We start from the raw sequence: 24,169 nt of genomic DNA on the forward strand, positions 1-24,169 counted from the left end.
TTCTATATATATTTATGGAGTTACACAAATGTATAGCAAGTGTCCTCTTCAAGACCTGGCCTTGACATCAGCCTATTCAACATGTTTATTGTGAGGGTGTTGAGGGCATGCTAAAAAAATTCATGGGTGGCATGGAAACTTCACCAGGAACTAGTACATTGAACAGCTGAGTCAGAATCTAACAGGACAGATTGAAACAGGGGACTCAGTCCAACAAGGTGCCATTCAGAAAGAACACATGAAAAGCTAGCTGTTCATTCGGGTTCCAAATGCCAACTACATGTGTAGGGACTGGGAGGAAATGGCCCTAAAGCATCATATGGGACAAAGACTTAGGGATTTCGTTGGCTGGGTTTCAGCATAAGTTAAGACTGTAAATGGCTGAGAGCAAAGCTAATGCACTCTTCAGGCTACAGACAGGTGCAGTGAGAGTTGCAATAGCCTTGCCATGTTTTGTACCATAATTGTGTGTCTGTGGGTCCCATAGTTAAAGAAGAATCCTGGAATTTCTTCAGAAGAGAACAGTAGGAAGATGAGGAGTTTGAAATGGTCTAAGGCAATGGACTGAGGGAACTGGAGATGCCCAACCTGGGTGAGAAAGGGCTCTTGGTCAGGACAGCTCCTTGATGTTTGAAAGACCGTTTAGATTTGACCCGTGTTGATAGATGAATTTTCTTCTAGGACCAAAGTTCCAGGGAAACTGTGACTAGAAAACTTCCTACTAGGATAAGTTATCTGAAAATGAAATGGGCTGTCTCTTAAGAAAATGATTTTCTTGATACTGCAAGTTTTCAAACAGACAAACCAGCCATTCATTGTCAGTGATGTAGCAGTAGTTGTAGTAATATATCCAGCATTTGTGAAGCATGTACTATATGCCATGCTCTGTGTACTTTTTCTATGTGATCTTACGTAATTCACACAGTAGCTTCCAGTGGATATTATGATCTCTAATTTTGAGACTAAGGTCCCATGACTGGTAAATGCCAGAGGCGGAGTTTAAAACTCAGGTTTTAGTTGACGGTAGAGGCTCCTAACACTGCACTCATAGCCTCGAGTGCAATGTGGTATTTTGCTTTTAAGGACATTTAATATCCCTTCAGAGCCAGAAATTCTATCATTTTAATAGGTAACCACCTTTATTTTGTGTAATGTGTTAATGCTTTGCTCTTGTTAGTTCAACATGCTAGTACTGAAAAATCCAGATCTGTTCATCCTATAAAATATTTGATCCTTACTGGTAAAGTTTTTTCTTAGAAAAAGGTTGATATATTTCTTGGTGTAATTGATGGCATTAAATGTTTTGATTGTGGCCTTATGGCTTTACCCCACTACTTGCTAGAGGAAAATAATTTCCTGCTTCATTAACCGTGGTTTGTAACTGATCTGACAGAAACTTGAGTCTGTTCCATGCAAATAATATTTGGAGAATCCATTGGATTTTTGTTTTCTCCTTTGTTTTCCAATAGAGGGAGGCTTTTGGAAACCAAAATTTAAAGAAATACTTTTGTTTTTTTGAAATATTTACTCACATTTCTTGGGGGTTGGGGCGGGGGACTGACATGTTTTATGTGAATAATTTGTTGGAGTCGTAGTGAACAAAGGGCCAGAGTTGCAGGTCTCAGGTCTAGAGCTGTAAGCCCTGGAAAGGAAGGATTCTAAAAGAGTTCAGAGAACAGTGTGTTCGTGGCTTTATTTGCTGTTACTCCAGGGCTTGAGGTCACCCTGGCAGATGGGTCACTTGCACTGCAAGCATTCGTACTGGCCTCGGGACAGGCATGCGGTTACTGGCAAATTGCAAGAACAGCTCCCCTTCTTTATGCATAACCCACGTCCCTGATCCTTGGTAAGGTTCTTCTCCCTGCCGTACCTTGTCTCTGCAGCTGACCTCAATTCTGACTGTGTCTAGGGAACTGGGTTGGTGAGGGCCTCCTTCTGGGACTGTCTGTCCACCTGATCGGTGATATAGACATTGTGCAGCTGAGAGGAGCTGCATCTCCCAGCCTCACTGCCAGCGGAGTCACTGGCTCAGGGCTGCAGCTGTGACAAGTGGCTCTGGGATCCTAATCTGAGCTATGTTGGTTTTACATGACCTGGCATTGTTATCCGATGTTTTTAAAGGCTGGTACTGTTTCCCTGTACCTGGGAACTCGTACTCAGTAGGGACATGCCCTAGTATTTGTCATCTGATCTCAGTTGGCCAAGTTTTGTTATTATTTTTTTCTTACATAATATCTTTCTTTATCCTTGCAGAGCGTTTCCCACTACGTCTTTCTTTGCTCATGCAGGGTATTCCCTCCTCTGCTTCTCAAGCACACACACATACACACACACACACACACACACAAACATACAAACACACATACACACTTCTCACTCATTTGGGAGATCTAAAACTGCACCTACAGATATGAAAACTTCCACGCACATTTGCATCAGGGAACTAATCCCCATCTCCCTCCACCTAGCCCCTTGCTTTCCCACTAGCCTGCAACCTCTTTGTAGATACTTTGTATTCCTAGAACATAGCAGATGCTCAAGCAGTGTTTGCCGAATTAGACTACATTTGACTCCAAGTAACTCAAATCACTTCATCTGCATTTTTTCTATTCCTGTTTTAATATTTATTCATTAGCACCCACTCAGTACACTGCACCATTTAAGAGTAGGGAAAAAAGCCATAAAGAAGATAGAAAACCCTGCCCCAGTGGATGGAAACTTACACTTTAATTATGTGAGTAGATGCTGATGTTATTCCTGCTTTTCAGCTAAGGAGAATTGAGGTTTATACTGCATAGAAAAAGAAGTTATGAGCAGAGTGAATACCTGAACTCTTGCCCTTAAATTCATTCTAATAGTCAAATGCTAATTTGCTATTTCAGTGGGCTCTGAGACTGTGGGAAATAGAGCCATGCATGCATACTGTCCACTTTATGCAAAGAGGAAAAGCTGGCATGAGAGTATCTTTGGAAGTGTGAGTATCTTTGGAAGTCTAGAATGGTTTTGCATTTCTTGGGTTGTGAACAACTGATGGAGACAACCTAAAAATAAGCAGGACCATGACTCATTACCAGGATCTGCACAGAATGAATCACAGGTTCTGAGTTAGACTCTAAAGTGCACAAATGTAAACCTTGCCCCGCCTTGGGTTTGAAGAGGGTATTTAAGACTATTAGAAATAAATTTCATCTATGCTACAGAAAAATTGCAGAAAAGACCCAAGAAACTAGTTGCATGTGTTTTGCAATTATTCTGTTTTTTCTTTTTTTAAATGAATTTTTGCTTTTATGGCTAAGTTCATTTTTCTTATGTTGTCCACATAGACGCTACTACTCACATGGCTTTATGACACGAAGACCACTAAAAGGGAGTTGAAATAGACTTCCCTTGGGAGGGAAGGACAGTCACCTGGAAATATCATAATGGGCATTGTAGAGTTGGCAGAATAGATGCCTTCTTCAGTCATTTTTGAAAACTATACAGAATGTTTTATTGCAGGGATGTGCATTCCTGACTGTGGCTTCATAGTGTGAAAGAATTAAAGTCACTTAAAATAGAAAACATGCAACATATGATAGAAAGAACCTGGGCTCTGGCATCAGATAAACAAGAGTTCAAGTTCTGGGGCTCCTACTTTTTACCTGTGTGATCTTGGGCCTGCTGTGTATCCTCTCTGATCCTCAATTTTCATCTTTAAAATATGGAAAATAATATGTATATCAATGTGTTATTTTAACGATTAAGATTGATAATATATATGAAGTACCAAGCATAGAATATGTCATACAATATGTACTCAGTAAAAACAGGTACCCATTAACCATGTTCTGCCATTGAACCCGTAAGGTAAAATTTACATTTTATATATTATATTTTGTATAAATTAGACTTAAAAAGAATCTGAAGTGTCACAATTAATTACAGAACATACAAAAGGAAGTACAGGAATATTCTTGCTATATTCATGGTAGCGACAATGCATCTCTGTTCCCCAAAGGCTCTTTTAGTTGCAAGCAAACATCAACCCACTAAAACGAATTCATGCAAAAGGGACTACATTGTAAAGATTCAGATAATTGCATTTTGCTTTCCTGTGGACTGGAATGTAAAATATCAAGGCTATTTTGATTTTGATATTTTTGTTTTTCAAGAGCAATATTTTCTATTTCCTCTCTGCTCCCGTCTGTGGTGTATGCTCCATTCTTTCGTTCCTGACTGATCCCCTTTACTCATCTTGCATGTGGTCCAGATTGGCTGCGAGCCCCCACTCTGCTCTGTGGCTTCAGTGCTATCACATCCTCCCCCAGGATCCCTTGTTTGAATTCATCAAAACCCAGCTATCAATTTCTGAGAAAATTTTCCAGACTCTAAGTTTACATTGATTTCTGTCTGTGCCACTTAGTGAACATTTAATGTACTTGGAATTCCTATGCAGGCCCTCTGCTTTCTCATTTCGATTGTAAACTCCTTGAGGATAGGGCCATGTTTTCTTCACTCGGCAACCCTAACACCCGTGACAGTGCTTTGCATGTAATAAGCGATCATTAATTTGTTTGATCAGTTAAACTAAAGGTCTTTGTGGTAGGAGATACTGAAATCATAAGCATTCATCGTTTACTGTAATTAAGTCTGTTATCAGGAGTGTGCTGCAGATACTACTTCATCTTTGTGCTTGGATTTCATGTCTTTTTCTTTTGTTTTCACGATGACTGGTAAATCTTCTGATTCCTGACTGCCATTGAAACTCATTTCTCCCAGTTTTTCATACTTAATTCACCTTGTTCACACTCACGTGCTTGATTTCACAACTTTTTCTAAGATGGCATGGCTTACACATCATTTCCCTCATTCATTCTTTCATTCATCAGCCACCTTTGCAGGGAATGGGGTTAGAGCAGTGAATAAAACAGGCAAAAATTCCTGCCTTTGTGTTACCACTTCCAGCCTGAGGAATTTCCTTTAACCATTTCTTGTAGTGGATTCGCAGACAACAAATTCTCTTATTTTTTTTTTAAATCTTTATTTTACCTTCATTTTTAAAAGATATTTTTACTGTACATAAACTTCTAAGCTGATACCTGTATTTTCTCCAATCTTAATGATTCCATTGCTTTCTGGCTTGCATTGTTTCTGATAAAATGTCTATGAATTATCTGGCTACTTTTAATATTTTTGTCTTTGTTAGTGGTTTTCAGCAATTTGATTGTGATGTACCATACTCAGGTGGGATTATGTATGTCTGGGTGCATACGTGCATACATGTGTAGTGTATCTTGCTTGGGCTTCATTGCTGTGTGTCATCGAATTTGTAAAATGGCCAGCCTTCCTTTCTTTAAATATATTTTAAACTTTTCCGGCAACCCACTTTTCTCCTTCTGTTGCTTCCGTCACATTTAAGTTAGATTACTTGACATTGTCCCACAGGACACAGAGGCTGTTAATTTATTATCAATCTTTATTTTACAGTCTTTATTTTATTCTTTAGGTTGGATATTTTATTTTACTTTGTCTTAAAGTTCACTTTTCTTTCATAGTCTGTTTCTTAATCTGTTGTTCATTCCATCTAGTGGAATTTCATTTCTGCATTTTTCAGTTCTAGAAGTTTTACTTTCTTTATACCTTACTATTCTTTCCTCATTATGTTCATGCTTATCTTTTAATTTCTAACTATACTTAAAATTTTTCTTTTAATGTCATTTTTCTGCTAATTCTATCATTGCTGTAATTTGTGAGTGTGTTATTATTGTCTGATTTTGGGTGGTTTATGAGTTACATTTTTCTGGCTTCTTTGCATGTCTGATAATTTTTGATTAGATGATGGATTATACATTATTGAATACTTGATTTCTTTGCTTCCTTTAAAAAGTATTGTACGTTGTTCTGGCAGACAGTTAAATTACTTGCAGATCAGCTTCAGTTTTTTGAGGCCTGTTTGTAAACTTTATTAGAACAGTCTGAATTAGGCTATGCTTCTTGTTATGTCTCAAAATATTTATAGTATTCTGAACATTATATGCAAAATAATTAGTAGAGACTGGAGCATAATATTTCTGTTGTATTTCCTAAAGAGTGTGAGTCCTTTCTTTCCTCTGTCTGGTGGTTAAGGTGAGGGTCTGCACATTCAGACCTCTCCTGGAGTTGAGTTGAGCTGGAGCTGGGCCATGAACAGCCCAACTTCCAACCTGCTGAACAACCACTGTTTTGGTATTTCAGTATTTGAACTGGAGAAGCACTGACTGAAGTTTCAGATATTTTTAGTTTATATTTTATTTAGTACTGATAAGGTCCTTGTACATGTAACTCTGGTAAATTCACTGATGAGTTCTAGTAGTTTTGGGGCTTGGGGATGGATTTCTCAGAATTTTCTACATAAATAATTACATCAACTGTGAATTAAAGTTTTTTCTAAACTTCTAAACTTTGCTCCTTTTCTCTCTTTATTTTTGTCTTGTACTGGCTAAGATTGCAAGTAAAATGTGTTAAAGTAGGGAAAGCAGACATTTTGCCTTGGTTATGAAATAACTCAATATTTCATCATTAAATATAATATAAGCTGTAGATATTTCAAGGGTGGTTTTTTATCAGATGAAGGAAAAATACTTATTTTCCTAGTTTGCCAAGAGTTTGTATCATGAAGAGAAGATAAATATTGTCAAATACTTTTCTGCACCCATGGAAATAATATTCTGTTAATATATTGAATTACATTGATTTCCAAATGTTAAGTCAGCTTTACATTTCTGGCATAAACCACACTTGGTCATGATTTTTTTTATTGCTGGATTTGATTTGAGAATATTTTGTTAAATGTTTTTTTCATCTATGTTTATAAGAAATATAGATTTGTAATTTTCTTTTCTTGAAATTTTTTTTGTCAGGTTTTGGGTCAGGGTAATTCTGGTTTCCTACAATTGAGTGAAAAGTGTTTCCTCCCATTTTTTTCTGAAAGAATTCATAAAAAATTGCCATTATTTTTTCTTAAATGTTACTAGTATTCACTAATTAAACTAGATGGCCATGGAGTTTTCTTTTTTGAAAAGTGTTTAATTATGAATTTGCTTTCCTTAATTTATATAGAACTATTCAGATTTTCTATTTTTTATTGGTTAAGGTTCTATAAATGTGTCTTTAAAGAATTCACTGATTTTATCTAATATTGAAACCATTGGCATAATACTGTTCATAATATTCTCTTATTATCCTTTTAATATCATTAGTACTTCTAATGCTCATCTTTTGGATTTATAAATTTGTCCTATTGTTCATAGATTTTCTGTTTCAATGATTTCTGTTCTTTATTGTTTCCTTCTACTTTATGTTTAATTTGCCTTTCTTTCTCTAGTTTCTAAAGGCAGAAACTTAGATCACAGATTTTAAATATTTCTCCTTTTCTAATATAACCATTTCTCACTAACCACTACTCCATTTGAATATTACAAGTTTTGATTTGATGCCTTTTATTATCATTTTCTCCTAAATATTTTTATATTGACTTCTATTTTTGACTCATAGATTATTTAGAAGTGTGTGGTGTTTAATTTTCAAATATTAGGGATTTTTAAAATATATCTTATTACCATTGCTTTCTAAATTTATTCTAGTCAGATACCATACTCTGTAATATTTCCATTTTAAAATTTATCAAGATTTATTTTATAGCCCAGCATATATTCCTTTTGTTAGATATCACATGTGGGCCGGGCGCGGTGGCTCACGCCTGTAATCCTAGCACTCTGGGAGGCCGAGGCGGGTGGATCGCTCAAGGTCAGGAGTTCGAGACCAGCCTGAGCGAGACCCCGTCTCTACTAAAAATAGAAAGACATTATATGGACAACTAAAAATCTATATAAAAAAATTAGCCGGGCATAGTGGCGCATGCCTGTAGTCCCAGCTACTTGGGAGGCTGAGGCAGTAGGATTGCTTAAGCCGAGGAGTCTGAGGTTGCTGTGAGCTAAGCTGACGCCACGGCACTCACTCTAGCCTGGGCAACAAAGTGAGACTCTGTCTCAACAAAAAAAAAAAAAAAAAAAAAAATTTAGATATCACATGTGTACTTGAAAATAATGTATGTTTCATAATTATTGGGTGTCAGTGTCCTGTAATGGTCAATTAGGTCATATTGATGATAATGCTGTTTAAAACTTATGTATATATATTTAAAATTTATCTTTTGTCTACTTTTTTCTCTTGGTTACTGTGAAAAGCATGTTATAAAAGCTCCAACTATGATCATGGACTTGCTTGTTTCTTCCTATAAATCTGTCAGTTTTTACTTTGTTTATTTTGTAGCTTTGCTTGTAGGTACATATACAATTAGGATTGTTATGTCTTCCTGAAGAATTTATTGTTTTTCATAATTTTCTAATTTTTCTCTTTACATTTGTTAATAGTCTTTATCTTGTAGCCTATTTGGTGTGCTATTAATATAGCCTAAACATCTGTCTTATGTTTACTATTTGCATAGTATGTCAATTTGCATTCTTTTACCCTCATCCTAATTGGGCCTTACCACTCATTGTTCAGGTTCTTAGGAAGCAGACACTGAGATGGAGATTCGTGTGCAGGAGTTTATTGTTTGTGCTTTCAGTGTCAATAACTGTTTTGTGGGCATGAACTGTTTTGTGGGCTGAGAGTTCAGTTGCAACCAAGGTATCATCTGGTCTTATGGAGGGGGCCTAGGCTAGGATGACCCTTGTGGTAAGAGGGTATAGTTTAGTCCTTATACCCCTACATTGACCAGTCAGATGAGGGCTGCCCTCAGAAAGGGTGTGATCTTGGGCAAAGTGACTGTTTAGTTGAGGGCAAGTCCTGGAAAGAAACTCAATTGAGAGCTGCCAGTTGGTAACACTCCCAGCAGCTATAGGAATAAGTTCTTCAGTCCTAGAGCTGGATGTCTGGGCCGTGCATTGTCATATCACTCTGTGCTTATATTTAAAGTGCTTCACTTGTAAATGCCCTATAGTTAGGTCTCAGTTGCATAATCTAATCTGACAGTGTTTGGCTTTTTATTAGAGTGTTTAGTCCATTGATATTTAGTGTAATCATCCCGGGAGTTGGGTTTGAGTGTGCCATCTTGCTATGTATTTTCCATTTTTCACGTATGTTTTTTGTTTCTTTAAAGTTTTATTTAATTATTCTGTTGGCTTTTTGTTCTACCTGTTGGTATTTTTCTTATTAACATTTAATGGTAATCACTTTATGCACCCTAAACTTACCTCTGATCTAAGTTCAATTTAACACCTCATGCCAAATGAAAGAACCTTAAAAATATATAATTTCACCCCATCATCCTTTGTGCTGTGGTTGTCATATAATTTTATTTCTATACCCTATTATAAATCCCACAATACAATGTAATTATTTTGGCTTCAGTAGTCTATCTTGAATGAATTGAGAGAAAAATAAAAGATAATCTTTTGTGTTTGCCTATATATTTACATTTATGTTACTCTTCATTCCTTCCTGTAGGTCTGAATTTTCATCTGGTTCTTTCTTTCAGCTGAAAGTCTTTCTTTAGTATTACTATTTTTTGCAGTTCAGGTTGTTGGTGGGAAATTCTCTCCACTTTTGTTTATCTTTTATATTTCCTTTCTTTCATAAAAGTAAGTGTAGCTTCTTTGAGCCACTGTGTAGTTCTTTTTTCTAGTTTCCTTTTCAAAATACGGTCAGCCTTTCAAGAATCCCAGTTTTATTTTAGGTCTCAATTCTAGAGCATTCCCTGGAACATACATAAGTCAGTCTTCCATTCCTGAATGGATATTAAAAGTGTTACAACAATCCCAGCTCTCAGGCCTCGGGCTCATTTTTCAGCCCCCTGGGTCAACAAGGTCAGCTGGAAGCTTCTGCTCTGGTTTTGAGTTCACACTTTATTTTTGGCTACTGCTTTCTTCCTTATTGATGGCAGCGGATGCCAAGTGTTGGGAATTAAACATTTGCAGAATTTCTAGTGTTTCTTGCAGAGGGGACCAGTTTGGGAGGGTACCTATGTCAGTTTAAACTGCCAAGATGACAGAATCTGCTTTTTTCCTTACATTATTATGTGGAATTGTAGGATTACAAATAACAAACAGATCATAAAGCCTAATTTACTGTGGAAGCTCTTCTTATTTATTTATTTACTTACTTATTTTTAAATGGACTGGTATGTTCACATGGTTAAATCTTACCTACTGGTTTCAATTCTTATTGTGAGATCACACATGTGCTCACTAGAATAATATGTGTAATCTATTAGAAAGTAATTGCTGAAATTTCAACTTTTGTTCTGCTGCTTCCTGCTCTAACAGGTCTATGGAAATGCAGGACCTAGCAAGTCCTCATACTCTTGTCGGAGGTAGTGATCCTCCTGGTAGCTCCAAACTGGATAAATCTAATCTCAGCAGTACATCAGTCACTACAAATGGGACAGGAGGTAAGTGTACCACCCTGAAGATACCCAGAATCACATCTCAACGTGTGCTTTAATTTTACATGTTAGGGATCTGCTAATAAATAGCTTGTTATCAATAACATAATCACCATTATACCAAGGAATCCATAGTTAATATATTATTTATTGTTCTATTGATTTTCTTGAAATTTTTGCTCCTCCTCTATAGCTGGAAATGTTTAGACAGAATAGTCTTGAAAAACATTTGAGGGCCTTTAGCAAGGCTCCCTTTTTGTATTTGCCTTGTAAATATCCCCCAAAATTTAGAAATTGAGGCCAAAGGATTTGTACGTTGATATTACCAAAAATGTGTACATATATTATAAAATTTTACATATATATATATATATATATATATAAAAATTCTCCCCAACACTTTTTGGCTTTATGTTGAATTGTAATAAAAGGTTACTCGAACATTTTTCTTAAAACTAGTTTTTCATAAAAATGATTTTAGAAATACAACAATATTCGTATCTGCTGCATTTTCTTTTCAAAAAGAATAATACCTAATATTTATTTTAAAAAGAATTGTATTTTTTCCAGTTCATTTCTCATTTAATTAGCCCATAATTGTACCACAGCAAATGGCAACAATAATAGCTATTATTTCAAATATTCTGCTTTATTGTTTTTGTATAATGCATATAGCTTGTTCAGAAAATATGACCCAATCGTATCACAATATGTATGTATAGAGACTATGTATATATACACACATACGATATATGGTGCATTTCAAATTATTCACAGTCATTTTGAAATTTTGTAGAACTAGTCGAGTCAATTAATTAAAAATTATATGAAATTTGTTTTAATTTATAAACTATTTATATTATAATATATCAGCATTTGCCACATCATATTTTCTTTTAAATTTTAAATAAATACCTATGAAATTGATACACCTCTTCCCATTTATTTTAGAATAACTTGTGCAATCTAAAATTTTCTTTGTAAAGTTGTGTGCATTGCAACTTACCTGTATTTAATAATGTTTTACACCAAATCCTTTGTAGATTAACATTTTCCTTGTTTATAATGTTTATTTGTCTCTAAACATGCATCTATAATTTCAGCTAATTAATTATGGGATTGCAAATGTGTAAGAATATTTAATGATGACTACTGGAGTAAGAACATTTACATTTAAACCTTAAATTGGGTACAAATAAGAAGATTAAAAAACCCAAGCACTCTGGAATCAGACCTTAAAGTTCACCAGTGGTCATGTACATATATTTGACTGAACTAGAACTAGTTTATTTTAGATAAACTAAAATGTAAAAGTCATACAGTGCAGTTATAATTTTGGCTGAAAGGTCAGAAACCAGCGCAAGCATTGAAGATTATTCATATCCACTCAGCAGGCATTCAGGCAATGAACTCTTATACTGTTCCTGTTCTCAGGGGACAACATGACTGTTTTAAACACAGCAGACTGGTTGCTGAGTTGCAACACTCCCTCTTCTGCAACAAGTATGAGAGCTGATGGTACACTGCATGTGTTTGGGTGTGTGGATTTGCCCCTCTGGTTTGCTGTCTATTGCTATTTCTGTGTTTGCACCCTTTTTCTGTGTTCACTACTTGTAAAGAGAAAGGAGAAATGAACATGCCTTTTAGTTGCTTTTTGTTAACAGTTGGTTACAATTTTCTTATCAATTGATATTCTAATCTTAGATTTATTATATCAATAGTATTCTTTTCTTAGATTTTTTTTCATAGTTCCACACAAATGATGCATATATTGTATTGGTTTTCTAACTACTTACCAGTTTATTGCACGGTTAATTCAGCCCATCCAAGGTCATGTCAAACAGAGCAATTGAAGCAGAGTAGGCACGCACACATACTTAATTACCTTCATAACCTGTACACTTACATAATTTAAAATAAATTTTTAACATGGCAAAAAAGATACTTGCTCTTTTACAGACTTTGATAAATATCTCAAAGTATCTAAAGTAACATTCAATCTAAAGCAACATATCAATATCCCATCACTTTAAAAATTATCAGTGATGAAAACTGTCCATTTAAAATTATAAAATAATATTGCCCCTTAAAATGTTTTGAACTATAGATATTAACTGCATTCACACACACACATATAAACAAACTTTCTCCTAAATCAAGTGCTAGCATGGTATCAAAATTAAACAGTTAAAACAAAACCATCACACTGCTGTGGAACCACACAATCGTAGAATGAAAAAGAAGAGCTCATGTCTATCAGAATGTGCATTACAAGCAAGCAGTTAGAACACGCACAGTTTGGGCCTTGCTCTATCTCAGATTAAATTAGAATATATGATCAGTGAATAAAGAGCGCTTCATTACCCCATTATTAATATTATTATAGTTTTAGTTTTAAATTTTTTAAAATTTCATACTTCAAACATATTTTTCTTACTTAAAAAATATATTGCCATAATTTAGTTTTTCTTAATTCTAATGCAGGTTTTTTTTTCTGTAAAGAGCTACATAGGAAATATTTTTGGCTTTGTAGGCCATATGTTTCTGAATGAGCATGATTATGTTCTAATAAAAGTCTATTTATAGTCCCTAAAATTTAAATTTTATACAATTTTCATCTATCATGAAATATTCTAATTTTGATAATTTTTAAAACATTTAATATGTAAAAAGCCTTCTTAGCTCACACTGACTGTTCTGTTTTAAAGCAGCATTTAACACAGGCAACATTACAATAGTGAATATAGACAAGGCATATTTAGTAATTTACATCTCATCTCAACCAGAAACATATTTCTAAGTGTTAAGCATCAAGCTTTCCTGGTCCTTAATGTTGATGTTAGAAGAACAAGGACTTGTGTTGTCGGGTATGTCACGGATCTGGATCTTAGCACTGCACTTAATTGGCTGTGTCACCTTGAACAAGTTAAAGTTACTTAACTTCTCTGAGCTTCAGTTCCTTTCTATAAAAGGATAGTAACACTTCCCTGGCAAGCTTTTCTCTTAAATTAGATAGTGTATATAAATTGGTTGGCAATAAATATCAGTGTATCGTCCTTGTTTTAATTAATAGTAATAATTAAGCAGCAGCTTTTTAAGGAAAATGAAAACATGCATTGTGTTAAAAGACTCTCCAATATTTGATTAGATAACACATTCTTTTGGAATTAGAACTATGTAAACTGGGGCAAAGAATGCAAACTTTTAGTAACAAAATGTTAGGTATACTTTGATTATTAATGATATAGTCCTGGTGGCATAGTATATGAAATTTTTAATGAATTTTAATGACTTTTTTACACGAAGTGTTTATCACATAAAATAAATTAATTGCATAATCTCTCCTATTGGGAATAAACTATTTTAGTTTTAATTCTGGGTTTTATTGTTGAAATTGGATCACTTTGTAAAATTATTATAATAAAACAAAAGGCAAAGCTAAGAACTAATTTAATGGCTTTTCCAGATCTTCCCATTAACTTGAATGTTCAAAAAGATAATTTTAGTTATTTTTTTAATATTAAGTTGATAGTCTCACCTTAAGAGTCTGTCATACCATGTTGGTGCTATTTAAGTATGGTGTATTATTCCTTAAAGTAATTTAAAGTGTTTAATCACCTTAATCTTAATTATATAATTACATCTACGTATTTGTATTGAAACCTAAGTTTTTCTTTCAAATTTTTATCACTCTTAAAATTGTTAAAATATAAAATATAAAAATAAAATAAATGTAATCCTACCTTAGCTGATAAATCAGGGATCAGGCTTTGCAGGCCATATGATCTCTGTTGTAACTATTCAGTTCTGCTATTGTTGCACAAAAGCAGCCGTATATACCTAAACAAATGATTGTGGCTGTGTTTAAATAAGATTGATTTATTAACACCGAAATTTAAATTTCATTGAAATTTTCATGTCACAAAATATTATTCTTTTGGTATTTTTCAGCTATTTAAAAGGGTAAAAACAATTCTTGGCTTATGGACCATACAAAAATAGGCCATGGGTCAGATCTGGCATGACCCCGATACAGATTTATGTGCATATATATGAAGTATGTTGTACATGTATGAATGTGTGCCAATCATATGAAAAGTTACTTCCAGATATAGGTAATTCCAGATTCTAATTTGCTTAATGGTGTTAGGATTCATGATTAACTACACTTTTTATACAGAACTACTTAAATCTAGTGGGAGAGCATAGGGCAGGGTCAAAAAGAATGAATTTTCACTTTCTCACTTAATTAAAATGTATCAAGTTCCTATTATATGCCAGGTTCTATGCTAGGAAATGGGAACCCATTGACCTAAAGAACACGATACTGGCCATCCAGGGCCCAGAAGTTTAGCAGAGCAAAGCAGGCATGAAAATAATGAATGCCATAATGTGTTCAAGGTGGATGCACAGCAGAGGGAGGGAATATTTGATTCTACATGGAGATTAAGTAAAAACTTCAAAGAAAAGGTTTAGGGGAACCAAAATCAGACATTCTGATTAGCTTTATTGTGTTTTCTATATTTGAAATCTATATACTATAGAAAAGACTCTTCCAGGATTTTTAATATAGAGATGATTGACTCACATGTAACAAATGTGTTTCTGAATGTTATATATTTTGCAGTAGAGCCACCTACTAATGTGGCTGTATTCTTTGTAGTTTTTTTTTTAGAATAAAAGTCACAAATTGCTTCATATAATTATATTAAGAAATTATGGATAGTTAGGAATGAAGACACTTGGTACTCATAGGTTTTTGAGTGAATATATTGATTCAGACAAGCGTAAATCATAGGCTACACCGATTATTAAAACCAGTAGGTAATACTTATTGCTTCCCTGCAGTGTTATCAATTGTAACTTTCCTGATCTAACTCTTCCTGAAATTCTTTGTAGAAACTAAAGTGTCAAAAGTCTCTATTTGTGATTTTATAGTTCAGAAAGAAGTGTATGCAGAATTACATATATGTAGGCTTTTAAATGAACACCAGTTTAAACACAGATTTCTGAAGATGAAATGTAAAATGTAAATTACTTGAGTCACCTTTCAAGAATAAACCTGATACTAGAACAAATAAATATAACCTTTGAGATATTGTAATAAAACAGTCTTTCTTCAAAAGTAATTAATATACCTTAATATCATACTTAAATTCTAAAGATAATTTAAGGGGACGAGATTAAGTTTGCTTTGAAAATTAGTGTATAGGGTAGGGATGAAGGTTGGTATGTGAAGAAAGGAAATCAATGATGTAGTAGCCATAACTGACACCTGACAATAATCACGGGTGACCTTGATTTAGTCTGTACATAGGAATTATTTTTCAAGCTAAAAAATTGAAAATCCAATCATCTATATATATTTTTTATTTTTTTAGTTTTACTATTTAGCACTATAAAAAGCATCCAAATTGCAAGTAGACAATTAATGGGGAGGAGGACCTGACCAGGCAAATATTTCTTAACATAATGGTTCTGTACGAAGTGCTGTATAAAGTTATTTTATCAGAGTTTTAGGAAAATGAACCCTGACTCAGTTATTTTGAGCATATAGAATAATAAACTCACAGAACTCTTCAACTAAGATGTTAAAATGTGCTTATTGGTTTTGAAATCAAAACACTTGATGTTTAAGTTGGAATTTTGTTGAGAAATATGGTGCTTTTCTCCTATAGAAGGATTTTTGCTTCCATTTTATAGCATGTAATGATTTTGGGCACTGTCCTGAAAATAAGTAAAAAGACCTGTTTGAACTCCATGTTAATTTAAGAAAAACAAAATATAGTTTAAAAAATGCATTTGAACATGTCAATGACTATACACTGATAATCATTTGGAATGAAGATTTTTACAAGTTTTAGAAAATTAGTAGGAAGACTAGATTTGTCTTATTAATGAACATCATTCCAATAGTGCCTTGCACATATTTAATGAAATAAAAAGCTTCTTGCCACTAGAAAAGCATATAGTATGTCTAAATTAAAGTGCAGAAACAAAAGCAAGATAAAAGAAAATAGAATACATTTCAAATTTATTTGGAGCTTCACTGAAAATAAATTCCATTCCAAGCTTTATCTATAATTATTATGTAATCTTTACTTTATGCTAGTTACCCATTATATGAATATCAAGTACAACTTCTTTGTATTCTGACATATTTTTAATAAACAAACTAATAATGTAAGGAGTGTCCATTTCACTTCTCTATTTGAGCTTTCTATTGCTGAAAAATTCAAATTATTTATATTACCTAATGTTACTCTTTTCTTTAAAAAGAATCAAGCCAAAATAACTTTGCATTTTAACTTGGAGCTCAAGAGATGTTTGTTGATGCTTTCTTAATGTGAAAGTAATTTATTTTCTGTGACAGGTTAAATAATTTCTTTTCCCTTTTCCCTTTTGTTCTACCCTTACCTGAATAGGAAAAACAGGTTTACATTAACGTGCGCCATTTTCCCCCAAATGTTAGCACCCATTTTGTTGAATTATTGCCTAAAATCCATGCATTTTAGTGCACTTAACACATCTTGCTTTTTATTGCTCTCTTCATATACTAGAATGTCTTCTCTTAGTAAAATGAGCCTTCTTCGTCTTTGACTAAATGCAGACCTTTACAGTTTTAATGAGACCTTTCCAGTATAAAGAAGGAGACCAAAAACTCTCTCCTCCCTCTTCTTTCTCCTGCAACTTTCAAATTGAGGAGACTCTAATCAAAACCAATGCTAAGTTTTTAAAATCAAGTCGTAAAGTTGGAATCCAAAGTAACAAAACTAATCTTCCTGTCTGACTTCTAGACCAGCTTTGTTAGACACACCCCTCATATTGCCCACCTTCACAAGCAAAATATATATTACTATTAGTATAATAAATCTACTTTACAAATATTGTGCATAGATACAGACATGTTTAAATAGGAACTTAGCCACGATTAGAAGTTGGAAGTTCCAAGAAACTGTCCATTGCCTTAATTTTGCTAAAGGCTTTAGACTATGCCTTTTTGTCCTAAATGTCAAAAGTCAAAAGTGGACATTGCATCACAGAAATGTACCCTTTATACCCATCTAGATTATATTCTGGATTATCTCTATACAGGTGAAAGAAATTCTTGCTTAGTTAGTGCTGCCTGAGAGGCAGTATGGTTTATTATTTGGATTCTAAACATGTTTCATACGACCTGGTCTCAAATTCCAGTTCTGTGACTACGGGCAAGTTATTTAACCTTTTTGTGCCTCAATTTCCTCATCCCAAAAATGAAGATGATAATATTATCTGCTGACTGTTGTGAGAAGTAAATGACTTAATACCTGTAAAACACAAGAACAATGCCTGGAATGTATTGAGTACCTTTTAAATGTGTGTTGTTATTGTTATCGGCTTTCAAACTTGCTGCCTCTTGTTGTCATGAACATAAGCCATTTTCATACCTGAAGGCAGCCTGTTACGGAGGAAAGAGCTAAACACCTGAGTTCGAATCTTCTGTCATTGTCTGCACTGGAACTTAAACAGGCTCTTTAAACTTTAATTTCCTTGTATATAAAACAAATATAGTGATTTATATCCATCAGGATTGTTTTAAATATTAGCTAAATGTACATCCTCTAGCACACAGTAAGCTCTCAATAAATAATAAATAATTCTGTAGTAGTAAATAAAAAAGTAGTAAAATAATTTTGCACTGATCAGTTATTGATCAGATATAATAATAATATGGGCCACTGTGCAAATTACTAAGTAGTAACTTCCAATATATTATATAATTTATCATTACTCATTAGACTGTACACCTTAGATCATTGTTGCTATTGAAAGATAGGTCAAGCTTATTTTTCCCTTTTGCTAGGATAAGTAATCCAAGTTTCTTTACTTCCTCTTTCCAACTTTTGCATTTCTTTTATGAATCTTCCAGCAAATTGTCGTGTTATTATTAAATCATGAATACTAAATTAACCCAGAGCTCACTGAGGGTCTGCTCAGTTCTGTTCATGTGGGAAAAACGTAACCATTACTGCATGTTTTTTCACAAATTAATTACTTTTCTAACAGAATAACATTCTGACTTGCTTAGTTGAGGGGTTCCCTATGACTCCACTGTTCCTTTTGGCCATATTTGTTCACAGTTGGCTAGTCTTCAGCTTTCTTCTTTATAGTTTTCTGCTTGCTTCTGAGTTATTTCACTGTATCGTTCATTTCATTTATGACCAGAAAACTCAAGAGGTGTTAAGTAGAAAATAATTTCACTCATTTCCTTGCTACTGTGATATATGTAGTAAAAGTTTGCCAACAAAGGGAAAATATGGTGTGACCAAATGGGTAGACGCTTTACCACTGCCTCCCTGCCCCTTGTAGTATCTAATAATGACAATAATGTGTGCCAGGCTACTTCATGCCACGTAAGGATTTTGCCAAAATATGCCACTTCAAAGTAGAAATAACATTAAAAAAGTTTTCAAAAGGTATGCTTGCTGCTCAGACAAATCTCTCACGTTCTCACTCACATGTGGGAGCTAAATATTAAAACACTTGATCTCATGGAGACAGTAGAATGATGATTACCAGAGGCTGGGAAGGATAGTGGGGAGAGGGGGATAAAGTGGGATGGTTAATGGATGCAAAAATATAGTTACATAATATAGCATAACAAAGTGACTATAGTGAACAGTAAGTTATGGTATACTTAAAAATAGCTAAAAGAGTGGAATAGGAATGTTCCTAACACAAAGAAATGACAAATGCCTGAGGTGATGGATACCCCAATTATCCTGATTTGATTATTACACATTGTATGCCTGTATCAAAACATTACATGTACCTTATAAATGTATACAACTATTATGTACCCATAATAATTAAAAATAAACAATTTTTTAAAAAGATGTACTTACCATAGAAGTCATCTCTTATTCTGTGCTTATCTTTATGACACATTAAAATTGTTATACCATTAAAATAAAAGCCCAACACCGTGTAGCTCTTTAGTCATTTTACAGTAGAAAATTTATTAATGAATTTTAAAAATTCATTTTTCACTCATAGGAATAGGCCCATGGTTTCTGTATTTGCATATGCCTTCATTGTACTCTTGTTTTTTAAAAAATATCTCCCTGGGAAGAAAAAAATATAAGTTAGTAAATCTCTTTGTTATGATTTGGATTAAATGTGCTGAAGACTGACTGATGATTCCTTTTTTCTGTTTATATTAGAGTGTGCTTAGGTGAGTTAAAAATGTAATATGTGTACTGCTGTTTCACTTTTTAAGGTTGACTGCCTTTAAAAGTCAGATTCGAGAGAATTAGCTTAGCCAGAAGATCTTAGATTAAGTCCTCTGTAAATGCATGCCCATTTAGAAGCTAAATTAACAAAACTCTCCTCAACTTCTCAAGTTTTCTCTTGCATGCCCACGGTAGCTAGAAAAATCACTAGTAGAACAGTCAGGGTCTTTGATATACATTTAGAAGTAAATCTCACATGTACTTATTCTTCTACATAGTGTCTCTTCTTGCAGTCAAAACAGAGCCCTTGAACAGCAGTGAAACCACAGCCACGACTGGAGATGGAGCGCTTGACACTTTTACTGGGTCAGGTAAAGCCTTTAGCTCGTGTGTCCTTACGTACACATGGGACTGTATACACATTCTCCTCCTTATGAATACACAGCATAAACATCAAAATTGTTAAAACTTTGATCTGCATAAAGTCAGTGATAAATTCATTTTTTGCAATCTAATTGTCATAAAACTGTGTTTTTAGAAATTATATTTGAAATCATTTTTCTGGATTTTCAGTTGAGAGAGAAAGTCCCAGGACCTTCCTTATTAGAGATAAGCAAAGCTGGCTTCCTTTGAAATTATTTTATACAGTGTCTAATCAATTTAATAATTAGGTTGTAATAGCCGACCTTGTTCCTTCAACTTACCCTTTAAATTACATGAAAACTGCCTTCTGTCCAACATTCGAGATGTAAAACTATCCATTTGATTCCTTCTAAATAACCTTGTTTCCTCTCTGGGTTTAAAAAACTACTCCTGTGTAAGCAGCTGAGTGACAAGTCTTAAAGGTTAATGGGCTGCAGGAGAGCACATGCTGGTTGCATTAGAACCTAGCCTCTGAGAGCACTGGTATGCTTCAGAGAGAACAATAGCATCTCTTTAAACATCAATCCTTTTAAAATATTAATACCTGATAACTCCCAGCTGGGCACAGAGGGCACAAATTAAGTTGACTTGAAGATTTTTTTCTAAGTTACAATATTTTGTTTGGCTTATTATCTGGTGAAAGGAATTTTTTTTTAACTTGAGGAGGAATGTGTGTATCAGATAGATGACCATTAAACCTAGAAAAGTATTTATGGTAATGAAATCTTGGTTCTGTTATTCTACTTTAACATATTTTACATTTATCCATGTTCTCATGTTACAAGAATCGTATGTGGGTATGTTTTATGTAAAAATACTTGAGGTAAGGCTTTGAGTATAATGTCACTATAGCATATATTTGATTTTTATAGATACAGATGGTCCAATTTTATTAGTTCACACCAATTGGAAGCAGCTGATCTGTATTCACATAAGTATTAATACACCAAACAAATAAATAATAGTATATAAACTTTACATAGAGCCATATGTGCTAAACTACATCTTTTCTAGCAATTCACCTGCTTCCAGAAGATAGATATACCCATTTACTCTAGCATTCTGTATTGCTCACTTATCATAACTCTTATATAAAAATATCTCTCTGCAAAGAAAATGTCTATGAACCAGTTTTTAAGGAAAAGAATGGAATTATTAAGTATTGCTGACATACTTAAGTGGTATACTACAAGTTAATTGAAAGCTAAATGAAAAAAAAAAAAAAAAACCACAAAACTATAGAATATAAGCTCCAGAAGGAATTTCAGTGCTCTCTGATCCATTTTATAGACAAGATTTACCAAGGCACACAGAGAAGTTAAGTTAAAGGTAGTTAAGGCCCCAGAGTCAAGGCCTCACAGTTGGTCAGAGTTATGTGTAAAAGAGTCTAGAACTGTGTCCTGATGATTAGACCCTAGATCCTTTCTCTAATACCCCATTGGGAAAAAGAAATAAGAGTGAACAATCATCCTGTCTGAAATTCATTCATATTATCTTTGTAGATATTTTCCCAGTTTTGTTTTAAGAAACATCTAGGGCTGTGTTGTCCAATAAAGTAGCCCCTAGCCATATGTGGCTATTTAAATTTCAATTAATTAAAAATTTGGTAAAATTAAGAAATTTGTTTCTAGTTATACTTGCCACCTTTCAAGTGTTTAACAGCTGCATGTGGTTAGTGGCTACCATGTTGGACAACTCAGATACACAACATTTCCAACAACACGGAAAGTTCTGTTCTACAGCAGTGATCCAGGGCAGGAATTCCTAACTGCAGCACTATTAAAGGTTTGGGCTAATTCGTTATTGTAGGGGAGCTGTCCTCTGCATTGTCAGCTTCTTGGCAGCCTCCTTGCATCTACCCCACGATGCCAGTATCACACCCTAGTTATGACAACCAAAAATGTCTCCAAACATTCTAAGTGTCCCCTAGCAGACAAAATCCCCCCAGGCTCCCAGTTCTCATTTCATTGAGTCACTGATCTAAGACGTCACAATAATAAGAATAAAACCTTAAAATGACTTTGAGACCATCTGGGAAACTGACAATAGACATTAAAAATTTACTTTAAAGAATTTTCAGGGCATTTTGAAAACAAGCAGTTTTGCTTACTTTTTGTATAAAGAAGTGATGGAATACAGTGAGTTGAGTGTTTTGGATACTGTTTAGGATTAATTGACAATGGAGAGTAAAACGAAGGTCTTCCACATTTGTGTATGGTATTGCAGTAATCGTTCTGGAGATTAGGTTGCCCTTTGTAGGAACAGTCCTTTGATTAGTAACATAATCACTTTAATCTAGTTTTGTTGTTTTTTTCAGTTATCTGAAAATTTATGAGTTAGAACAAAATGTAAACATTTTAGTAAAGAAGCATAAACTCTCCAATTTTTATTCTTTATGTGAACCTCTTAGTTTTATGAGCCAAAGGTTTTGTGTTCTATTTAGAAAATGAACTTACAGACATTAGCATGAAACTTTAAAGATTAATTGAGCCTTTCAGTGTTGTGGGCACATTATTCTAATGATGTCTAGGCTCATCATTAGAGGGATGAGTCCTATGTACACCCTATGTATTTAGAATTGAGTTTATGTGTATAGATTTTTTCTGAAAAATATAATTTTGCTCTTTAAGGTTGCTGTAGTAAATGTTTCATTATTCAGTGTTTCTTTGGGAAAAAACTTCTATTTTAGAATCTTGAGAATAACTGATTAGCATAGCCCAAGTCTTGAATGTGCCAAAGTGAAAGTCAATTAAAAAAAAAAAACAGCTTGGAATGAAGCCTCATTTAACCACATTTCTGCTAAATAGAGTATTCATTATTGTGAATTAATAAATTAGAATGAATATCCTGTGGAAAACACTGTTGTTATGTGATGTACACTTAGTGCCCATGGTGTAGGACAAAGAGTCTGTTTTCAAGTTGACTTGAAAGTTTTAAACATTCTTTAAGTTTTTAATAAATAAGTATGAAATTAATAGTTTATTGGTCAATTTATTTTCAACTATATATAGCAAACTCATTTAAAAATTGGAGCTGAAAATATTTAGAACATAATTAGTCAGATTTGATGATTTTCAAAATTAATTCATAATATTCTTGAAAATATACTGACTACTCTATTACTATAAAAACTAAAATATACTTTCTATACTTAGAATTTCCAGGCAATATAGCATTTTAAACACATTAAATTCTACATGTTTTTGAAGCAGTAGATCACAAGGGTACTTAATAGCATTTGGATATAGAAATATATCATGTTTCATAAAATAGTTAGCAACCTAAACCTATTTGTCACTTTTACAATTCTAAAAGTTTAGCTCCAGAATTATTATGAACAACTTAGAAAGGACATTGTACTTTGAAGTATAACTATGATTGATTAGACTAAACTAACTCCAGCACTGCATTGTGTACTACTTTAATCTTTTTGAAAAGTGAATGAACAGCAGATGGCCTAATAAAGACACTCTGTGTCCTTGCTCAGTGTGGATTGGCTCTGAAGGGACTGGCTCAACACTTTAGAGGCCATATATTTGCAGTACATCTGTCTTAGTCAAGACAGATGGTTAAAGGAAAGAGAAACTTCCAAACTTTTGGATATATTCCAGTTGGGGGCTGCATGTTTGGATGGACTGTTCGTAGGACCTGACTTTCACCTTTAAGTTTTTCTGAGAAAAGTATTGTCTCTGATAGTTCAAAATATATTTGCAAACATAATTGCTACTGCATTTTGTGATTGTGTTTTTTAGAAAAATGTTACATTATCGCCCATGCTTTCTGTGTATATTCCAATTCTTACTAGAATATTTTGGACTCCACATTTTTAACTACTTGTTTGATTGGTAAAATGAAAGAAAATAGAATACAATAGGATTTTACAATTAGAAAATGAAGGTTAGAACATCAAATCTGTCTTAATATGTGTTGTATTTCTATTAGAATACAGATGGAGGAAGAGCAATATATATTGCCATCATATGTGGAATTTCAAATGTATAAAGTTTGAAAATTTTAAAAAGTTTACATCATGAAAGCCTAGTTAGCCTATAATCAAGGATTTATTCATAGCCTATTAATACTTAAGAGCATGCTATTGACTTGAGAAAATGGAAGAATGATAGAGGGA

At 33.8% G+C, this 24,169-nt stretch overlaps 1 protein-coding gene across 1 annotated transcript in view; it reads left to right on the forward strand.

Moving 5' to 3' along the window:
- The window catches only part of EYA4 (EYA transcriptional coactivator and phosphatase 4), a 102,233-nt gene that overhangs the window by 29,219 nt on the left and 48,845 nt on the right, over positions 1-24,169 (forward strand). The window contains exons 4-6 of the mRNA XM_069489093.1: positions 10,287-10,411; positions 11,840-11,908; positions 19,896-19,988. Coding sequence (XP_069345194.1) covers positions 10,287-10,411; positions 11,840-11,908; positions 19,896-19,988 — 287 coding nt within the window. The remainder of the gene's footprint in view (positions 1-10,286; positions 10,412-11,839; positions 11,909-19,895; positions 19,989-24,169) is intronic.

The sequence above is a fragment of the Eulemur rufifrons genome, chromosome 15 (genome assembly GCF_041146395.1).
Source record: "Eulemur rufifrons isolate Redbay chromosome 15, OSU_ERuf_1, whole genome shotgun sequence".
In the NCBI taxonomy this organism is placed as follows: Eukaryota; Metazoa; Chordata; class Mammalia; order Primates; family Lemuridae; genus Eulemur; species Eulemur rufifrons.